Here is a 23,299-nt window from a genome sequence, read left to right as displayed (position 1 = left end):
TTAATAGCAAGTCAAAAATTAATGAATTCCCACCTGCCCACGATAATGAGAATACAGGATAATTTTAAGTTAGAGCTCAATTTTAACTCCTTTCACCACAACTGTTAACAGTCAAACCTTCTTTGCAAGGTCAAGAATGCTAGAAATACTAATAAGTAACCAGCAGCTAAAATGCAACACTTTAATAGTTTTCAGGTTATGTCACACTTTTGTTCTAAGATGGGAGAATAGTGACACTGAAGATAAGACAAGTTGAACAAGTTTAAAACCAAAAGCAGTGGACATTTATTCCTCAATTTTTGTGCAAGAGTGTAAAGATGCATTTGAAAGAACCTGATGGCTAGTGAGCACCAGCCATGGCCTTCAGGCTGGCCAGGTTTACAATTAGATTAGGAGGAGGGGAAGAAAGGTAACTTGCCTAGTTCACACGAATGATGTTTCTGGCAAACACAGTTGTTTACAAGTTTCAAACTACATTTTACTAGAGTCAAGGGAAGACTTCAAAAAAGCCACATACAGTACAATTTAAAATGGAATGAACATCCTGCAATGTTAGTGCAAAGTAATTATGAAGACTCTCCAATACAAGATTGTGCTCATGTTTCCCAGGTTTGGTCAATGTTGCTCTTTTACAATCACAGAAGCTTAACTTACCAAATAGCAATGCCTTTGTTCTATGTCCTATGTATCAAGGGAATGTCACAAGGTTTTGGTGATATGCAGCTTGGTTTCATTAATAAAGCAAATTTCTTAGTTTAACAGTCATGTTCCTGGAATACTACACATATAAATTTCATGGAAAAGCTTTTAAGCTTATGCCCTTATCTTGTTCAGTGAAATTACTTTCAAGATATCCTTTTTACTATGTAAACTGGAATTGTTTCATGATTTTAAAATGCAACCAGTATAAATGAAAACGAAAAGCAGTGGACATTTAAAGAATAAGGGGAAAATCCACCACTAATCTCAGCTAGATAAAGTTCTTAAAATCAAAAAGCCTATTCACACAAAATTATATGTAATGACTGTAGTAATCAGTTTATTACACAGATTAATCATTCTTGAACGTACAAGCTCCAGAGGAGCAACTGGGTCTTTAAATATACACAAGTATTTCCATCAAATGAATTTTCACCCTTACATCCAGAAAGACCTAAGTAGTTAAAAACATAAGAAAAATAAGAGCTATTAGCTATGTATTAACTGAGAAACCACATACAAACCAAAGAATATGGAAGAGAGAAAGAGGGGCTGAAAGGACGAGGGTTAAAGGGTGGGGAAATGTAAGAGGTGGGAACAAAGCCCATCACACTTTATATACTAATAGCTCCAATCCAGTTAAACTTAGACCTTAAAATACAGGATGTGGGTAGATTTTAATCTGGTTGGTCATAACTTTCACCTAAGACGTAGGTCCTTCAGCATAAAATGAATACAGAAACAGCTTCATGTTCTTCGCCTTGCTTTTCATATCTGTTTTGAGTTTAAAAGGATTCCACTTAAAAAACATCTCCTACAGGTCAGTGGAGCTTTTCTTTCCCATCCAAGCACACAACATACCCACCACCCCTCAACTTGCAGTTATCCAAATTTAAGTCAATAGGAAAGCTTTTAGTCTCACACCTAGGTTATGTCTGAAGAACTGGCTTGTCACATACACACTTCTCTGCTAGGAGGCAATGTTGGTACAGAAGTACAGTATTTCTATTTGTTGTTCGAAGTATGTACAACACGCAGCACTGCTGTATCAGGTAAACATGTGCACAGGGGAAGATGAGGCGTGGGCTCATAGAAAGCAGTCAAATGGAAATCAAAAGGACTTTCTCTTTGAGAGTTCCCCTATCTTTATTTGTAGAGGTTATCCAATAATTTCTTTAATTACATCGCATACTTCTGAGTCCATTCCCGAGCTATTCTGTTGTACCTGTACACACAAAGAGAAGCTTAGCTTAACACAGGTGAGAAGTCAGTTAGAAGGCATCATTCATTATCCCATTTAGTAACATTTTTATCCTCTCTGGTGTTCTTTATTAAAAACCCATGTAGTACCATGGCAGGTGTGCTCAGTGGTTAAAGCGCAGACCCGAGCACCACAGGGTCTCAGTTTCGATTCCCAGTCAAGGGCATGTGCCTGGGTTGCAGGTTCAATCCCCAGCACTGATAGGAGCGCATGCAGGAGACAACTGATTGATGTTTCTCTCTCCTCCCCCCCCACCCCACCCATTCTCTAAAAATCAATGGGAAAAATATCCTCCGGTAAGGATGAAAAAAAACAAACAAATAAACAAACACACACCCATAACTTGAGGGGGGAAATGTACATTCAAGTAAAACCACCTTTTACCCCAAATTTCTAATTTATTTAATGATAGTGGGGAAAAAAGCTGTTAAGAGAAAAACAATGTCCTGAAAATGCTACTAATAGAGCAGCGGTTGCCAACTGGTGGTCCGCAGACTACTGGTGGTCCGTGAGGTCTGAAAGGTTGGCAACCACTGTAATAGAGGGTTCTGATTCAACTTTAGCATTTGCTGGCATACCCTTATTCTACACTTGCTTGACTTATTTCTAGGAAAGATCTTCAACCCTTGTTCATTTACTTGGAGTTCTTCAAACTATATACTTCTACATTATATGGTTCTTGAAATCATATACTTATAGTGATTAAATTGATATAATAATTTCCTCTGCCTCAATAAAATCACTAGTTCTGGCAGAATGTATTTTAACAATTTGGTTTCTAAAATGAATAGGTCTATTGCTCCAGAAGAACATTCTAGTAGTAAAATAAGGAGGCCAAAAGGTTCTACAATTCTTTGATTTAAAAAGGGATGCAGCCCTAACCGGTTTGGCTCAGTGGATAGAGCACTGGCCTGAGGACTGAAAGGTCCCAGGTTTGATTTCGGTCAAGGGCATGTACCTTCGTTGCAGGCACATCCCCAGTAGGTGTGCAGGAGGCAGCTGGTCAATGTTTCTCTCTCATCGATGTTTCTAACTCTCTATCCCTCTCCCTTCCTCTCTGTAAAAATATCAATATATTAAAAATGAAATAAAATAAAATAAAAAATAAAAAGGGATGCAGGCCCGGCCAGTGTTGCCCAGTGGTTGAATGTCAACCCATGAACCAGGAGATCACAATTCATTTCCCAGTCAGGGCACATGTCTGGGTTGCAGGATCCATTCCCAGTAGCAGAGGTGGAAGGGGGGGACCTCCAGGAGGCCATCGATGTTTCTCTCTCTCTCCCTCTCCCTTCCTTTCTCTGAAATCAATAAAAACATATTAGCCCTAGCTGGTTTGGCTCAGTGGATATAGCATTGGCACCATGGACTGAAGGGTCACAGTTTCAATTCCCAGTCAAAGGCATGTACCTCGGTTGCAGGCTAGATTCCCACCCTGGTTTGGGCCCATGTGGGAACAACCAATTTATGTGTGTCTGTCACATTGATGTTTCTCTCTCTCTGTCTCTCCCCCTCCCTTCTACTCTCTCTAAAAATCAATGGAAAAATATCCTCAGGTGAGGATAAACAACAAACACATATTTAAAAAATGATAAAAATAAATAAAAAGGGATGCAGGTAAGTTCTTCTGAACATTACAGCCACAATGGCTTAGGAAATGCCTTTTTGTTATGCCCACAATTCCAGATATTTGACAAAATGGTTCTCCAATAAAAGAAATGTATTTGCATAAATTCACAAATAGAAAAAAGCATGATCTAATTTTATTCTGAATGCAGCCAGAAATACATGACTACAAAGACTATTCAGACCTAAATACAGACAAAACTAAACTAATAACCAACTGCTGTTACAATCCCCCAATGCCCCACCTAAAAATATGGTATCTAGCCTTGGCTGGTATGGCTCGGTTGGGTGAAGTGCCATCCCATACACCAAAAGGTTGCAGATTCAATTCCTGGTCAGGGCACATACCTAGGTTGCGGTTTCAGTCCACAACTGGGGGGGGAGGGGGGGGGGAGTACAAGAAGCAGCCAATTTATGTTTTTCTTTCTCTCCCCCGCCCCCCCCCGCCCCCCCGCTTTTGCCTTCCTCTAATAATAATAATAATAAAAAACCTAACCCCTGGGTGAAGATCAAGAAAACACACACACAAACGTTGTATCTATATGCCTCGCTTATCCAGAAGGATTTAAATAATTCTTTAATTCTTTATATTTTAACTTTAGAAAATTATCCACTTTTCCCCATCTATTTCCTCCTATTTTAATGAATATACCAAAAAAAAAGAAAGAAAAATATCAGAATACTTTTAGTTACTATTTCTTTGGATATCCTGACCATTCTTAATAATTCATAGTACAATTCTAAAATATGTAAATTCTACATTGTTTCATTAAGTTTTATTTTTTTGAAGGAAATTTTGGGTTTTTATGTCTGGTGGCATTTATTCTCTTTCTTTTTTAAAAATATACCAAATGGTAGAAAAACAATTTCCTTTCCCCATTAATTTTCAAATACCTAAGATAAATGGGTTCTTGATGCAAAATGAGTTATAATATCAAAAGCCAAGAAGACATAAAACTGTTGAAAATATAATGCAGAAAAGTTTCTCTAGACCAGCTGTCGCCAACCTTTCAGACCTCATGGGGGTCTGTGAGGTTTGACAGGTTGGTGACCGCTGCTCTAGACAGTAGGAGTCATATCAAATAATTAAGAGATAATACCAGCCCTGGCTGGGAAGCTCAGTTGGTTAGAGCATTGGCCCGATACACCAAAGTTGTGGGTTCAATCCCTGGTCAGGGCACATACAAAAACCAACCAATGAATGCATTAATAAGCGAAACAACATATTAATGTCTCTCTCTCTCAAATCAATAAAAAGTATCAGTGTCATCTACATGTAATGATACTCAATGCAAACACTCCTCTTTTCTATCCCCAGGTGAGTGTATTAGGATTTCATTTTAAATATCTGATCCATACCCAGCCCTTAGTTAAGAAAGATGTGAGTCACAAACATTTCTACCCTACCACAGGTCCGTTTCTGTCTGGTGGCCATACTTACTTTTCTCTATCTGTTTTGTAGATCCGAGCAATCTCAGGCACTAAAGGATCATCTGGATTAGGATCACACAACAGAGAACAGATGGACAAGAGTACTAGAATGAAGAAAACATATAAATTAGTAAAGATAAAAGCAAAGAATTCAAAGAAACATGAGGTGCCAACACATGAGAAAATTCTAAGAATCTATTTATATTGCAGTGCCTAGCAGCTTTGTTAAGCTCTACCTAACTTTATAGTTACAGTAATCAACAAAGATTATAAGATTTCTCTATGCTTAAATCCCTAAGGAAGTTAGCCCAAGCTGGTGAAGTGACTTGCCCAATGTCCCATTAGTGAGTAATTACAGTGAAATTAGAATCCAGGTCTTCCAAATCCCAGACCAATGACACTTTTCAGAGCTCATAAACTTTCATTTTTTAGAAGCCCATGTTCAGGAATAAATGGCTTTCAAAATTCCAAAGAAAGCACACACTACTGAATGTTCTTAGTCAGAAATAACCAACATGAAATCCAACAATCACTGCTTTCTCAATGGCAGATATTACATTCAGATGCAATGGATTTGTTTCATTTTCAGTTGAAAACAATTTAGTCCAAGAACATAAAGGCTAGTATCTGCCCTCAAATGGGGCTAGCCATACTTATTACAGAGGGTACAATATACTTCTACTAAAATCTCAAATTCTTTTCAGTGACAATTTAGAATCTCATCTAAGCCATTTCCTCAGTGACAACCTGGAATATAGCAGAAAATCTCAATAGTACAATTTCCTCTGTTAAATTTGTTGTTAATTTATGTATTCATTATTGAATATAAAAAGGAAGCCAAGGCCACTAATTACATAAAATCCAGTGGCTTCTGGTATACTGAAATAAATCCCAATCCTTCTATTCTGAGACTAATAGAACTCAGCTTTAATGTTTGGCAGTAAGAGATAATAATTCTGATCCCACTTTACTCCCAAAACATCAATTCAGCAGGAAAGGATTTATTCATTTTCCTATCAAATCTATTTTGTAGAGATCAAGGGCTTCTGAGAGGTAAAGAAAAAGTTTACATGCCCTTTATCATTCAGTTTAACAAAAAAGCTATTTCCTTGCCTTAAGAATATATGGAAAATAAAAAACATCAGGAAAGATGTTTTCTGACTCTTCATTCCTGTTGCCCACAATTCTGGCAGATGGCATTCCCAAAACATCTTCTCTTCCCATTGTCAGGTGTATCACCTGATGCCCTCTTCAAGCACAGAACATCCTAACAGCAATTAGGAAAGATTTCATGTATTTCCTGGAAATGACAACAGGGAGTTATAGATTTTTGAACGTTCATGAAATTACTGACTATAAAAAGAAGAAACTTGTCCAGCCTATCAAACTGGGAAGAGTACAACTGATTCTTCACCTAAAATTAGAGTACAACTGATTCGTCACCTAAAATGAGACATACTACCAAAACAGTATCAGTTATAAATTTTTTAAATTAATATATATTTTTTATTGATTTCAGTGAGGAAGGGATAGGGAGAGAGAGAGAAACATCAATGATGAGAATCATTGATCAGCTGTCTCCTGCACGCCCCTCACTGGGGACTGAGCCCACAACTGGGGCATGTGTCCTTGACCGGAGCTGAACCCAGGACCCTTCAGTCCATAGGCCGACACTCTAGACCAGGGGTCCTCAAATTTTTTAAACAGGGGGCCAGTTCACTGTCCCTCAGACCATTGGAAGGCTGGACTATAGTTTAAAAAAAACAACTATGAACAAATTCCTATGCACACTGCACATATCTTATTTTGAAGTAAAAAAACAAAACAGGAACAAATACAATATTTGTATGTGCATGTGGCCCGCAGGCCGTAGTTTGAGGACCCCTGCGCTAGACACTGAGCCAAACCAGCTAGGGCTACAAATGTTCTTTATTTACAATTCCGATCATTCCAATAAGGCTATTTTAAAAGATACATTTTAAAGAAATAACTTGTCTTTCTTTCTAGGAAAGGAAGCTGGAGTGGTGGTTATCTGGACCTGGTAAAAGGATTCTTAGTATACTAGTTCCTTTAATTCGCAGAAAATTAATTTTGCCTTATACTGCACTATACCTTCCTTCACTGTAAAGAGACTAACTTCTATTTCTACAACCTGCATAGACTCTTCACTGAAATAACTAATTTTTCACCTATGTATACATCTTCATCTGTATATATTCATTTTCATTAGTGTCATAACCCATAGTCACTTCCAATTCTAAAAACATATAACAAAGAGGCTTTATGGCACATTTATCTGCTTAAGTTTTCAATATATTTAGATATCTAACATATATAGTCAAAGTAGAGAGAAATTCGAGTCAAAATTATGGCCCTTGAAAGCACACTACATTAAAGGAAAAATTGCCCTGACTGGTATTTCTCAGTGGTTAGAGCGTTGGCCTGAGCGCTGAAGGATTGTAGGTTTGATTCCCTGTCAAGGGCACATACTTGCGCTACAACCAATCGATGTCTCTCTCTCTCTCTCTCTCTCTCTCTCTCTCTCTCTCTCTCTCTCTCTCTCTCTCTCTCTCTCTTTCTCTGCCTCTGTCTCTTACTGCCCCCCTCCTCCCTTCCACTAAAAATCAATGGGGAAAAAAAATCCTCTGGTGAGGGTTAACAAAAGAAAAAGGAGGAAAAAATTATTTTTACACACAAGACTCAGGTCTTTCGCAGAATTGCTTGCTCATAGATTCCATTTACAAAAGGGAATCATTAAAACATTAAACCTAGATACCCTGATATAATCAAATTCACTAAAATGGCACCTCAATGATTTTAAAAGATAGCTACCCAGATAGAAGGAACATTAAGTCTAATAAAACTAGCAGCCCTTATGATTGAGAATAACTGAAAAATCAACACTAGGCACAGAAGAGGAAGGGAAAGAAATCTGTGGTAACAATTTCAGCTATACAGACCTCCCCACTTCCCAACACACACACACACACACACACACACACACACACACACACACACACACACACACACTATTCCACCTCTTTTGGCCCCATTACTTTACTAGATTTATTTCTCTACTGCTAACTGCTACTTTGTGAATAAAGAGCAAGCAGGTCAGGAGGTCACAAGAAAAGTATATGAACACTTTCACAAGTAGCCCATGACGTGCAAGGGGCCTACAAAAAGAAAAGAGGCCACTTATCTCGAAAAATTATTTCCGTTACAATTTTTAAAAACGTGGTCCTCTAATTCTTTGTTTTTATTTTTGCCTAAAATCCCCCCAAATTTTAATTTAATGCCCCAGAGTTCTTGTTTCCTTTGAAAAATTAATGTCAGAGTATACAAGTCTTATAATAGTTATAACACGACAAATATACAACACTTTTTACAATAGTACCTTTATCCCAGTTATTTGAGTACTTATAAAGAATCAGTTAACTGTGCATTTTTGCTTTTTTAATCTTCGTAATAACCATGAAATAGTAATTATCATCCCTATTCTACAGATGAAAGAGAACAGAAATTTAGTTGTCTTAAGTCTCATTCAATTAGAGGTGAAGCTGATATCTGAATATGGGTAGTTAAAACCAGAATGAACCTATGTTCTTTAACATGAAACTATGCTTCCTCTTGTCTAAATGTGTACATTAAAGAAATATAAGATAGAAAACAAAAATATTTTTATACATCAAATTTCAGCACCGAGATACACAAAATGTTTCTTTGTAGCTATTTAATATACTTTTCCATATAACTTGTTACAGTGTATATTAATTTTATCTTTTCTGCTTTTTTCAAACACAGCATTTCCCCATTTTCACAATATTTGTAAGGCTCAATCCTCCTTTAAATGCACATGTTAGAACTGATTTATTTCTTCCTCTATAGTTGGGCCTATAAATAATTCCTAATTTTCAGAAATAAATAGCACTGTCACAAATGTACTTGCATACAATGCTTTTTCATTATTTGGAGTTGTTTTCTTAATACAAATGAATAAAACCAGAATTACTGGGTCAGAGGGTATTAATTACTAAATCTCATCTCTTAATACATCCTGGGCTATACAAACCTATGCTTCTGTAGTATATGAACACTCATTGTAATGTACCTTATCAGCATTTAGTTTTCTTTTGGAAAGATCTTTGTTAATTAAAAAGGTAAATAATGGGAACTATATTAATTTTCATTTCCTTATTTTGTTCCTTTCTGTCCTCTCATCCATTGGAATATGGGTTTTTTTCTCTTACTGATTTATACATGTTATTTGTATTGTAAATATATTAGCCCATTATCTTATTTACTAGAGGCCCGGTGCATGAATTTGTGCACTAGTGGGGTCCCTCGGCTTGGCCTGTGGGATCAGGCCGAAACCAGCTCTCCGATATCCCCCGAGGGGTTCTGGATTGCAAGAGGACGCAGGCCAGGCCTTGGGACCCCACTGGTGCACGACTGGGGCCAGGGAGGGATGCGGGAGGTTGGCCAGCAGGGGAAGGACCATGGGAGGGCTCCAGGGCGTGTCTGGCCTGTCTTGCTCAGTCCCAATTGGCTGGACCCCAGCAGCAAGCTAACCTACTGGTCGGAGTGTCTGCCCCCTGGTAGTCAGTGCACGTCATAGTGAGCGGTTGAGCAGCCTTAGCATATCATTATCATATTATGCTTTGATTGATTGAATGGATGACCAGAAGACTGGACACATAGCATATTAGGCTTTTATCATATAGGATGGCCTATGGCTTATATTTGTATTTTGACAACTTTAACCCACTTGTGATTAAAGGTATGATATTGAAGGGTTGCACAATTTCAAATCAACACATCAGATAATGTTTATTAACTACCCAATCAGCTCACTGACATAAAAAAAAAAAAAATCCTGGGGCTAGGTAAAAAAGGCTTAAGAACTAAAAATTTGTAGTCACAAAACAGTTCCAGGAATATAAAGTACAGCATGGGGAATATAGTCAATAACATTGTAATAACCATGTATGGTGCCAGGTGAGTACTTGAAATATCAGGAGGACCACTTTGTGAAGTATATGATTATCTAACCACTGTACTGTACACCTGAAACTTATACAAAATAATACTGAATGTAAACTGTAACTGAAAAATAAAAATGTTATAATGTGAAAAAAAAACCCATTTACTCATGCAATTAATTATCTTATTTAAAGAGCTACTGGGCCCTGGCCGGCTTGGCTCAGAGGATAGAGTGTCGGCCTGTGGACTGAAGGATCCCAGGTTCGATTCCGGCCAAGGGCACATGCCTGGGTTGTGGGCTCCATCCCCAGTGTGGGGTGTGCAGGAGGCAGCCAATCAATGATTCTCTCTCATCATTGATGTTTCTATCTCTCTCCTTCTCCCTTCCTCTCTGAAATCAATAAAGAAATATATTTAAAAAAAAAAAAAAGAGCTACTGGATCTTTCATCACAAAATTAGTAACTAACTTTCTCTATACATTTTCAAATGCACAGGCAACTATATACCAAAGATTGTTAAGATGCTCAAATAAAAATTTATTTTCCAACCTATAGCATTTAGAATAGCAAAATGAACACAATAGTCACAACACAAAGAGATATATATACTTGAAAATCCAATGCTTTCCATTGGTCTCAAGATCTATTCAAAAATAAGGGGAATTGCTACTTCCTCTTAAAATAAATATAAGTAATTTTTAAAAATAACCTTAAGAAGACTTTTAAAACACAGTTCCTTTATCTTGATATTGAATACCTATTCCATTACCTTTTGAAATAGTTAGTGCTGGAGACCACTGTGACCGCAGAATATCAAGACAAATGCTGCCATTACTGTTAATATTTGGATGATAAATTCTTGTTGTAAATGCAACCTATAGAAAAAAGAAAAAAACTTTTGTAAACTGGTTTATTAGTATCATAGGAAACACATGAAAAGCAATTAACATATCCCAATTACCTTAGGTGGTTTGAAGGGATAATCTGTTGGGAAATGAATTGTCAAGAAAAATACTCCACCCTGATAGGGACTGTCGTTCTGTTGATAACAAGAAAAGTGGGATTAAAATGAATCAATTACATAAACTATTTATTCTGAAATTAATGTGAATACTTACTGGCCCCATTATTGTAGCTTGCCAATGGAACACTGGAAAAGAACAACAACAAAATTACCATGAAGCAATATCCACACTGTACCTACATCATAACATTCCTCATTTAATCTCAGTTCATTTATAAGCAATATGATGAGTCTTAGGCAGGATGAGGAATCTCTAAATCAAATTTTTTTAGCCTGAAGCGAGAAAAAGGACTAGCATGGTCTAGCACACTGATAAGATGCTCAATGAAAAAGTATTTGGGCTGAAACATGAAAATTCATGTCAAGGAGACAGAATTCTTGACAAGCTTCAAAGTTCCCCTTTTAAACAGATATTTCCTCACCTCAAAGGGTAAAAAAGAGCCAAAAAATTCAATTCTTTGATGTGTTATATCATTTCCCCAACACAAATATATATAATTTACTACAAAGTAGATAATACTCAAATTAGGAAAGAATAATTTTTACAAATGAGAAACAATTTCTTTTTTTTTTAAAATATATTTTATTGATTTTTTACAGAGAGGAAGGGAGAGAGATAGAGAGTTAGAAACATCGATGAGAAACATCGATCAGCTGCCTCCTGCACACCCCCTACTGGGGATGTGCCCGCAACCCAGGTACATGCCCCTGACCGGAATTGAACCTGGGACCTTTCAGTCCGCAGGCCGACGCTCCATCCACTGAGCCAAACCGGTTTCGGCTGAGAAACAATTTTTAAAAGCTCTCTGTGTAGATGCTTAGAATTATTGGTTTCACAATAAAAAAAGAAAACATTAGCTGAAAGCTTAAAGCTTGATTATAAACTCTAAGGATAAGCCAAAGAAATTATAAAGTTGCATAATAATGAAATAGTCTCTTCAAACAGCAAAAAAATGACGCTTGTTCCATTTCAAGGGTGGTGTAACTACAGTGTAGAGATCAAAAAGCCAGAGTTTTCACTTACAAGCAAGCTACTCAGCACTTAACATTCATACTAAGATCTTGGCAAACTAAGGGAAGTCATCCCTGAGATTACATGTGAACAACCCAAACCAGCTAGGCTGTCACAAGGAGGAAATGTGAAAACTAAGAAGTCATATGAAAATCCAATGGAATGTCAGTCCAAATCCTCTACCTCTGCATGTGAAACTATGACTATGATTTTTTTGCTCCTCATTGAGGCCTGAACCCACAAATAGCAGCTTGTTTATTAGGAATTAAAAATGAAGGACATGCCCTGGCCGGTTTGGCTCAGTGGATGGAGTGTCGGCCTGCGGACTGGAGGATCCCGGGTTCGATTCTGGTCAGGGGCAGTGCCTTGGTTGTGGGCACATCCCCAGTGAGGGGCGTGCAGGAGGCAGCTGACCGATGTTTCTCTCTCATCGATGTTTCTGACTCTCTTTCCCTTCCTCTCTGTAAAAAAATCAATAAAATATATTTTTTTTAAAAAATGAAGGACAGGTATTGCTGAGGCTTCCCTTCTTAGACTACTCTCCTGCCAATCAACTTCTTTAAAAATATGATTTTATTGATTTTTAGAGAGAGGGGAAAAGAGAAAGATGGAAACATTGATCGCTGCCTCCTGCAAACCCTCTACTGGGGATCACTCCTTTTGTGGCCGAATAATAGTCCATTGTATGTATATACCACATTTTGTTTATCCCTTCATCAGTTGTTGGATATTTGGGATGTTCACATTTTTTGGCAATTATAAATAATGCTTCTATAAACACGCACAAGTTTTTGTGTGAATATATGTTTTCATTTCTCTTGGATATATACCTAAGGAGTGAACTCACTGGGTCACATATGTGTAACTTTTTGAGGACCTGCCAGACTGCTTTCCAAATTGGCTGTACCGTTTTTGTGTTCTAATCAGCAATGTATGAAGGTTCCAATTTCTCCACTTGCTCATCAACACTTGGTATTACAGTGGAACCTAATTTCTTGAACTTAATTTATTCCGGAAGGCCATTCAAAAACCGAATCATTTTTCCCCATTAGAAATAATGTAAATTGAATTAAGCCATTTTAGACCCCCCCCCAATGATTCCCTATTTTAACCTCTCTTATATACAGTACATCTCCACTTACTGTTTAACCTATAAACACTTTAAAAACAAAAAGAACATGGAATGTAAATGAAAATTAACAAAAAGCAAATGAACCGTAAAAATTGAAAATTTAACAATAATTATAAGCAGCAACAAAAGCAAAAAAACATGAAAATATTCACAGCACAATATCCTGAAATTTTAACAGTGGTACACTGATTCATATTCGTGCATTCTCTTTGTCACCTAAGAGGTGCGTGACTGATCATACAGGTATCAGCATGAAAGGGTTGTCAGTTGAGAAGTGAATTGTTTGAGATGGGAGACGTTCAAGAAATGAGGTTCCACTGTATTTGCCTTTTTCATTCTAGCTATCCTAGTGGGTATAAAGTGAAATCTGCATTTCCTTAATGACTAATGATGTTGAGCATCTTTCCATGTGCTTATTGGCCACTTGTGTATTTTCTTTGAAGAAATGTCTATTCAGATCCTTTACCCATTTTAAAATTGGATTGGTTATATTGTTGAGTTTTAGTTTTTATAAATATACTAGAGGCCCAATACACAAAATTCGTGCATGGGGGTGAGGAGGGGGGTCCCCTCAGCCCAGCCTACACCCTCTCCAATCTGGGACCCCTTGGGGTATGTCCGACTTCCAGAAACCGGCAGCCGGACATCCCTCTCACAATCCAGGACCATACTGTGTCTTTTTGCTTTCTTAAAGATACCAATTGCAGCACCTAGACTTTAAATTTTGATGGATTCTAATTTCTCTTTTTTCGTTTTCTTTTATTGCTTATACTTTGGGAGTTTTATTTAACTTTCTCAGGTAACAAGTTTTCTATCTGAGAAAGAAATGTGATAGTATTAACTAGTTTAGAAGCAAAGGGAAATTACTTAAGCACATTGAAGAGAACTTAAAAAATGAAATTTAATTCCCAGACTTCAAACACTTTCAAGTAAAGATTAGCTATTCTCAACTTTGAGGAATTTGTCTTAAGTAAAACCACTTTTGAAAGAGCATACAAATGCAGGTACACTATATAATACTGTGGAATGACAACTAGAATCAGAAAACCTAAATATGAGACTACTCTGGGAACCTCTATGAGCCTCTCACTAGATTTTTTTCTAAAATAATTTACAACTTCTAACTCCACTCACCCAAACTATTATTGTGAAGCTTAAATGAGATAACATTTGTTTAAGTATTTGGCCTATCCTGTTTAGTATCAAGTACCATAGTTATTCATACTGGACAGGTCTAAATATAATAACATATATGGGATTTTTCATCACATGCACTTCGTCTTATACTTTACTAGAGGCCCGGTGCATGAATTCGTGCACCAGTGGGGTCCCTTGGTCTGGCCTGCAGGATCAGGCTGAAACCAGCTCTCCGACATCCCCCAAGGGGTCCTGGATTGTGATAGGGTGCAGGCCAGGCTGAGGGGACCCCACTGGTGCACGATCGGGGCCAGGGAAGGATGTGGGAGGTTGGCCAGCCGGGGAGGGACCGTGGGAGGGCTCCAGGTGTCTCTGGCCCATCTCGCTCAGTCCTGATCAGCTGGACCCCAGCAACAAGCTAACCTACCAGTCGGAGTGTCTTCCCCCTGGTGGTCAGTGCATGTCATAGCAAGCGGTTGAGCAGCCTTAGCATATCACTAGCGTATTACACTTTGGTTGAACAGACAACCAGATGACTGGACACTTAGCATATTAGGTTTTTATTATATAGGATAACATCTATCTGTTTATCTGTAAAGCAATACTTATAATAGGGCCTTGCTTTGATTCTTACGGATTTAGCAAACTAAAAACAACATTTTTTTGTATGTTTTTATTGATTTTTAGAGAGAGGAAAGGAGAGGGAGAGAAAAACATCTATTGACTGTCTCCTGAACACCCCTTACTGGGGATTGAACCTGCAACTTGGGCATGTGCCCTGACATCAAACCGAACCAGTGACTTCATGGTATATCAGAGGACGGCTCAACCAACTGAGTCACACCAGCAAGAGCTACAAACACCATTCTTAAGAAATATCAGGAAAAAATAGGTTTTAAACACAAGATAATATATAACTTCATGTTTACTTGTCTTAAGCTACACAATCTACTTCTCTTACACAAATGTTTCCAAGTATGCTCATTTTTTTCTATTTGCTAAATGTTTCATTTTTGTGTGAGTCTTGTGTAAAAAAATAATCAGTCTTATTCACTTATCTTCACTTTAAAAAAGGCTAGATGATGGTATACGGGGGGGGGGGGAGCTATGTTGAGACAAAATGGAATGAAAGGAAAATTATTATCCAACATATGTGGTAAGATTTAATAAATTATTTTAGACAGGATTAAGCAGATACATTGGACATTAAAAATAAGCAAACTGGCTTGGGCCAGTATGCTTAATGATTAGAGTGTCAGCCCGTGGATCATAGGGTTGAGGGTTTGATTCCCGGTAAAGGGCACGTACTTCAGTTGTGGGCTTGATCACTGGGCGCATACAGGAGGCAACCACCAATGTGTCTGTCTGTCTGTCTGTCTGTCTCTCTCCCACCGCCCCCCCCCCCCTTGCTTTCCTCCCTTCCTCTTCCCTTCTCTCTCTAAAAATCAGTAAGAAAAAAATTGTTGGGTGAGGATTAAAAAAATATAACAAAATAAGCAAATTGTACCCATCTTTACAAGTATGATCCAACAGAAAGACAGACACATGCATATACACACAATCATCCTTAGTATTATCTTAAAGAGCAATACCTAGTTGTACTAATATTATGTACCAAAATACCCAGATGGAGTGACTCAGTTGGTTGAGCATCATCCTGTGCACAGAAGGGTTGCTGGTCTGATTCCTGGTCAGGGCACATACCTGGGTTGCTAGTTTAGACTGCCAGTTAGGGCACAGTTGGGGCACAAACAGAAGGCAACTGATCAATGTTTCTCTCTCTCTCTCTCCTTTCCTCTTTATGCATGTTCTCAGGTGAGGATTAAAAGGAAAAAAAATACACAAATGGGGTGAAAGATAGATAGGAAGGGGTCAGAATAAATTACACAGACACTGTCTGGCAAAAGAGGTTCAAAATGTAATGAACAATACAGAAGATGATGGGATATACATAGAAGTGCATCTTTCATGGACAAGTAAGGGTAAATACTACCTCTTTCCTAAAGCAAAATTATCCTTCACCCAAAATAACCTTAGGAGAGGTAATTCATCAGTTCTCAAGTTCCCAGAGGCAAGTTATTGTACTCTTTTACTCTATTATTCCTTCTAAATACTTACTATCATCTCCAACAGGACCTGCTGAACACTGTGCTGGGGGGTCCCGGGCCAGGTCATTCAATTCCTTAAGAAAGGAGAAAGAAGAAATGTATTCAACATAAATCTGTTACCCATTAATACAATTTTTCACTATTACAATATTCTCTGTCCCATCAGTACAGCTCTTTTGGGAGCACTCCTTCAGAGTCAGAGAGGGGTGGATAGGTTAAAGTATTTTAGATTCTTAAGTACACATGTATGTTTTAAATAATGGATCATTTTTGCTTACAGTTCAGTAAGTAAATATAAGGTAAACATGATTATGTGACTAGAGTCACAAAACTATAAGGTTACATTTAAAGCTCTTGAAATCATAAATATTCCAAATTATATGAGACCATCTAACAAGATATTGATGTTTTCAGATGGTATCTACTACCAGGGTTACAAAGGTCGTAGAAAAAAAACTTAAAAAAGGATACATTAAAAACGCTGGCTGAAGTAATAAGACCTGTCATAAAGTTTTATAATCAGAGACGTCTATCTGTTGTAATGTTCTACAACCAGATGCTAGCTTCTTAGCTATCTATCTATATATATAATAGGCTAATTTGCTAAGTGTCCCTCCAACCGTCTGACCAGTCGTTATGATGCGCACTGACCACCAGGGGGGCAGACGCTCAACGCAGGAGCTGCCGTGACATGCACTGGCCATTTACAAAGAAATGGCACCACAGACCTGCCGTGCTGACAAAGCAACACTCAGCTTCCCCAAGTGGGATACAGGCCCTGCCACCACCCTGGAGCAACAGCCCACCAAATCGCAGCCAATGCTGCCCAGACTCCATGGCGCAAAATGCAGCCCATAGCCCAGCCCAGCCCAGCGCAGAAATGGTGGCTATGGGCAACGGGTAATGACGTCACATAGCAACACCTGGCTTCCTCTCCCTAGCGACTAGCCTCCTTGGATATTCTTCAGCCCGGGAATACGACTTGCTTTATAGCCAAGTGCAAATATTTCACACTTTAACCAAATGTCTGTGAAGTGTTTTCACGTGCCTCATCTCATTTGATCCTCACAGAAGTCCTGGAGTAGGTAGGTAGGAGACTCGATAGAATCCTATTTTCTTTTCATTAGCCAGAAAACAGAGATTTAGAAATTTTAAAAACTTGACCCGACTGAAAAGAAATGGTGGAACTTGAAAATGACTTCAGGTTTTCTCTCTGCGCAGAATATAGTCAAACACTGCTACAGTTAAGTATTTCACCCTTTGTTCTCCCTGTGTGATCTGCAATAATAATCTGCTTCATGTTGATATTTACTGCTGTGTTGCTGACAACTACCTGAAAGAGAAGTTGGGGTGCTTCACTGGGCTGGAAAAAGTTTAGCTAAATCAGAGAGCAGGTCTAATTAAACAAGTTTATATACTAGAGGCCTGGTGCACAAATTCGTGCACAGGTGGGGTCCCTCAGCCTGGCCGGCAATCGGGACCCATTGGGACCCATTGGGACCACCTAGTCCCTATCGGAGTGATCAGGGCCGGCCAGGGGGACTGCGGAAGGTTGACTATGGAAGCACACTGACCACCAGGGGGCAGACGCTCAACGCAGGAGCTGCCCCCTGGTGATCAGTGTGCTCCCACAGGAGGAGTGCTGCTCAGCCAGAAGCCCTGAGTTGGGCTCATGGCTGGTGAGCGCAGCAGCGGTGGCAGAAGCCTCTCCTGCCTCCATGGCATGGCTAAGGATGTCCAACTGCCAAGTTAGGCCCGCTTTGGGGAGCAGGCCTAAGCCATCAGTCGGACATCCCCCAAGGGCTTCCGGACTGCAAGAGGGCGCAGGCCGGGCTGAAGGAACCCCCCCACCCAAATGCACAAATCTTGTGCACCAAGCCTCTAGTTTTAACATAAGAGCCCACAAACATGAGATTTTTTACTGTGTGGAGATGCCTAAAAAAATTCAGGGCAGGAAATCATATTCCCTTTCCCTTTGGCTTGGTATTTGAGGTAAAATCAAGCTCTGGGGAAGGACTAGTTTAGATTTTATTTTTACAATATAACAGTAAAACTCAATATTTTTAAGTACAATAAAAACTATTTAGAATCTTAATTAGTTAACAAAGGTATGACTTTAATATTCCAAATACAGTGCAGCCTTGACTTACGAGTGTCCCGACTAACGAGTTTTTGGAGATATGAGCTATCTCTCAGCTGATTTTTTGCTTTGAGTTGCGAGCTAAAATTCGGGTTACGAGCCAGCTTCAGATACCCCACTGCTAGTTGGCGCAGCGAACATCACAGTGAACGCCACAACATCAGCCCAGCATCACGTGTCTCACTCGTTCACTTTTTGATTTGACATACGAGTAATCTGAGTTACGAGCTCCGTCACGGAATGAATTAAACTCATAAGTCAAGGCCCCACTGTATTATATACTTTTCCATTTGTAGTACCATAGTTATGTTAGCCCTTTCTGTTAACTTATTCAACCAAGTCATTTTGGTACATTAAATTATTCTGTTTTATCCTATCTGTAAGCTTGAGTACAAAGCATAAAAGTATAGAAATAAAATTTGTCTTTTTAAAATGCTGAGATTGAGATAAAGATTTAACAATAATTACTTTCTCAAGTATCTCAATTTTTGGATTTTGTACCCCTCTACAACAAAGATTCCATACCCAACTCAAGAAAAAAATAACCTATGTACAATGCCCATCCCCAAATGTTTGTAAAAAATGTCAGTACAACCAAGAATGCTTGCCTGATTTAAAACACAACTCTTTTTTTCCCCCTAATATAGCAATAGATAATTTGGCTGTGGCTGGTGTGGCTCAGTTGGTTGGAGCAACGTCCCATACTCTGAAAGGTTACGGGTTCCATTCCTGGTCAGGTCATGTAAGGAAAACCACCAAACCATGTTCTCTCTCACATTGATGTTTCTCTTCCTCCTTTCCCTTCCCCCTAAAATCAATAAGCATATCCCCGGGTGAGGATTGAAAAAAGAAATTTAACTGAACAAGCTATGCTGATGTCCTACCATGTTCATTAAATAAAATTTTACTTGTGACTTACCCTTAATATTTTGTTTCAAATTAAGTCACTTTTTTCCATGCTGAATGACATCAAGGTTTAACAATGAGAGCTACATTTATTTAAGATGAATATAAAATTCATTAGTCCATTTCATGGGCTAATATGATATAACTTAAAAAACCTAACCCAAACTTAGGCTAATACATTTAACACACTCATTCAACACTTCCTTGGTTCAAGGCACAGATATGGATTAATCTCACAAGCACTCTGCTAAGTGAAAGTAGTCAGACATAAAAAGACTACAGTCTGAAAAAGAAAAGACTATGTTCTGTATGATTCCATTGATACGATATTCAAGAAAAGGCAAATTTATATTGACAGAAAACATCAATAATAGTTCATGGGGAGGGAGGGAGGGATTTGGAGAGATTGACTATAAAGAACAATGAAAATGTGGGAAGTTATATCATGACTTTAGTAGAGATTGCACAATTATATATATATTTATCAAAACTCAAAGTGATATTTATAATTGTTGAATTTTATTGTATGTAATATACATTTCAAAGCTGTTTATTTTTTAGAAAACATATATCCATCCATCTTTGCATATGCATAAAATATTTCTAAAGAATATGCAAGAAACTATTAACAGTATTTGCCTTCAAGAAGAAAGCCTGCTTTGGAGGGGTAAGAATAGGAACTATAAAGTCCTTTTATACCTTCTAAATTCGATAACAAGTATATTTATTTCCTATTTGAAAAATAAATGTCCAGTTCCTAACTGTAAATTTGGATTAAAATAACTATTAGAAGTTGTAACTGCCCAGCTGGTGTGGCTCAGTGGTTGAGCGTCAACCTATGTACCAGGAGGTCACAGTTTGATACCAGGTCAGAACACATGCCCTGGTCGATCCCTAGTAGGAGGCATGCAGGAGGCAGCCAATCGAGGATTCTCTCTCATCATTGATGTTTCTCTTTTTCTCTCTCCCTTCCTCTTTGAAATTAAAGAAAAAATGTTTTTTAAAAAATAGATTCCCACTTTATGAGCCTTTAAAATAAATAAAATAAATATGTAAATGTCAAAAGTTTTACCAGCTACACATAAGGATAATTACAGCCATAGGGGCTCTATATTTTTATGACTCCTTTTAAAAATATAATTCTTTATTGATTTCAGGGAGGTAGTGAGAAGGAGAGATAGAAACATCAATGATGAGAGAGAATCATTGATCAGCTGCTTCCTGCAAGCCCCCTACTGGGAGTGGAGCCCGCAACACAGGCAAGTGCCCTTGACTGGAATCAAATCTGGGACCCTTCCCACTGAGCCACGCCGGCTAGGGCTATTTTTATGACTTTTGAAGTACAATTCCTTTAGAGTTAGAATTCCTAGAAATATAAATTTTGGTACAACAGTACATACAGGAAGAACCATTGAAAGTATCTCAGACTTCCAGGCAAAGTGACAAAGATTACTTTTACTCTTTCCCCAAATCCTACTATAATAAGAGGAAACAGAAAAAAATTTTTAAGGCTTAACCCACAAGTACAAAGAATGAGCAAGATAACAGCAGCAACACTTTTGGAAGCTACAAAGGAGACTGATAAGTGACAGTGACTTAGCAGTCACAAGAAGGTGAATCCTAATTAATGGGAAAAACTCAAGAAGGAACCAAATTTAATTTACAAAGGCTCAGAAGTTGATTGTTTGAAAGACTGTTTAAGTAGACAAGGATATAATCAGCAGTATCTGCAAAATGTGGGACAGTATATAGGATAAGGGACCTGTTTTATTCAACAATAAAAACAGTGTATGAAAAGCCCTGGCTCAGTTGTTTTATCATGGTCGCATCCTCCATGCACTGAAAGGTTGCTGGCTTGGGGATTTGCAGTCCAGGCACAAGCCCAGGTTGCAGGCTCTATCCCCAGTAGGGGGAGTGCAGTGGGCAGCTAATGGATGTTTAGCTATCATATTGATGTTTCTCTTAAAAAAAAAAAAAAAAAAAGTGACCCAGATCCACTGGCTCAGTTGGTTGAGCGTTGTCATGTGTACCACCAAAAGGTTATCAGTTTGATTCTCAGTCAGGGCACATACCTGGATTGTGGGTTTGGTCCCCAATTACAGAAGGCAACAGATGAATATTTCTCTCTCACATCAATGTGTTTCTCTCTCTCTCTCTCTCTCTCTCTCTCTCTCTCTCTCTCTCTCTCTCTCTCTCTCTCTCTCTCTCAGAATGTCCTCAAATGAGGATTGAAAGATTGAAAAAAAGCATATGAAGAAAGAAGGAAAGCTATATATTAGCAAAGACTTAAAAGATATCAACCAATTAGTTGACTTTGTTTATATATTGATTCAAACCAATCAAGTATAAAAAAATCAAATTTGAAAGAAAAAATTTTTAACTGATTGGACATTGAGTATCAGGAAATTATTGTTAATATTATAGATATAATCATTGCATTGTGTGTGTAATTTTTTAGAGTTCTTTTCTCTGGGTTTCTTAATCTGGTACTACAGACATTTGGGGCCAGATAATTCTGTTTTTTGGGAGCTCTCCTATACATTGTAGGATGTTTAGCAGCATCCTAGCCACTACCTTCTAATTGCCAATAGCCTTCCAGCTGTGAAAACCAAAAATGTCTACAAACAATGCCAAATGTCACCTCGTGGGCAAACTTGTCCCCAGTTGAGAACCACTGGCTTATCTCTCTTAGTAATACATTATGAATTATTTACAGATAAAACCATATGATATTTGGTTGGCTTCAAAATAATCCAGTGAGGGTAGAAGAGATAATCAAGAATTAACACAAAATAAGGGATTATGGGGCACATAGAAATCTGTTATGGAACACTCAATGTTTGATTGTGCTTGAAATTTTTATTGCAGTTTATTGGACATCTATTTTATGTATTTTCCTATAGTGTATTATGTTTGTAATAAGGAAAATATAAAGGAAAAAAAGTTAATTACAAATTCTCATATCCTGTAGTTGGTTGTTTAAAAACTTTCGAAAACATTTTGGCAATATCTTACAAAAAAATGAAAAGGCTCACACTCTAGAACCAAACAATTTTACTGACTATAAAGAGAAACACCCATATGCATTAAGAGACATGTATGGGGAATATTTGAAGCTTAAGTGTTTGCAGCAAAATCTTGGAAACAAGTATCTATCATAAGGGAAGAATTTTTAAAAAATGTATTGTTGGTATATTTGTGTTCCATGAAAATGCATGTTATATGAAATGTATACAGACAATCCCTGGCTTACAATGGTTCCACTTACAATTTTTTGACTTTACAATGGTGGGAAAATGATACACATTCATTAGAAACCGTACTCTGAATTTTGATCTTTTCCTGGGGCTAGCAACATGTGGTATGATACTCTCATGACACTGGGCAGTGGCAGTGAGCCACAGCTCCCAGTCAGCCACATGATCATGAGGGTAAATAACCAATATTCTACAATGTACTATGTTGCTATCATTTTCTAAATATTGTGTTTTGGGTTTTCACATCCCATCATGTCTAAAAACACCCATCTGTGTCTCCTGCTTCTGGTGAAAAGAGGAAGGCAATTACTCTTGAGATTAAACTCAAGATAACTGCCCAACTATAGGCTAACTTAAGTGTTCTAAGCAAGTATAAGACAGAGTAGGCTAAGTAAGTTATGATGTTCAGTAGGCTAGGTGACTTGCATGCATTTTTGACAGGACATTTTCAACTCACAATGGGTTTATCGGAAAGAAATTCCATTGTAAATTGAGGAGAATCTGCACATTTCCTTAACATCTATGTAAATTATGACAACATTCAAAACAACACTATATGTTGCTTATGGATAAAAATCTTAAAACT

General features: G+C 38.0%; 1 protein-coding gene across 1 annotated transcript in view; it reads right to left on the bottom strand.

The window, feature by feature from the left end:
* Nucleotides 1–261: 261 nt before the first annotated feature.
* The window catches only part of UBE2D2 (ubiquitin conjugating enzyme E2 D2), a 44,008-nt gene continuing 20,970 nt past the window's right edge, over nucleotides 262–23,299 (bottom strand). The window contains exons 2-7 of the mRNA XM_059698568.1: nucleotides 16,421–16,484; nucleotides 11,116–11,147; nucleotides 10,959–11,036; nucleotides 10,767–10,872; nucleotides 5,025–5,118; nucleotides 262–1,924 (exon numbers count right to left, since the gene is read on the bottom strand). Of these exons, the coding sequence (XP_059554551.1) occupies nucleotides 1,879–1,924; nucleotides 5,025–5,118; nucleotides 10,767–10,872; nucleotides 10,959–11,036; nucleotides 11,116–11,147; nucleotides 16,421–16,484 (420 nt within the window). The 3' untranslated portion in view covers nucleotides 262–1,878. The remainder of the gene's footprint in view (nucleotides 1,925–5,024; nucleotides 5,119–10,766; nucleotides 10,873–10,958; nucleotides 11,037–11,115; nucleotides 11,148–16,420; nucleotides 16,485–23,299) is intronic.

Source organism: Myotis daubentonii, chromosome 5, assembly GCF_963259705.1.
Source record: "Myotis daubentonii chromosome 5, mMyoDau2.1, whole genome shotgun sequence".
In the NCBI taxonomy this organism is placed as follows: domain Eukaryota; kingdom Metazoa; phylum Chordata; class Mammalia; order Chiroptera; family Vespertilionidae; genus Myotis; species Myotis daubentonii.
The sequence above is the reverse complement of the archived record's forward strand: the minus strand, read 5'-3'. Positions and strand labels throughout refer to the sequence as shown.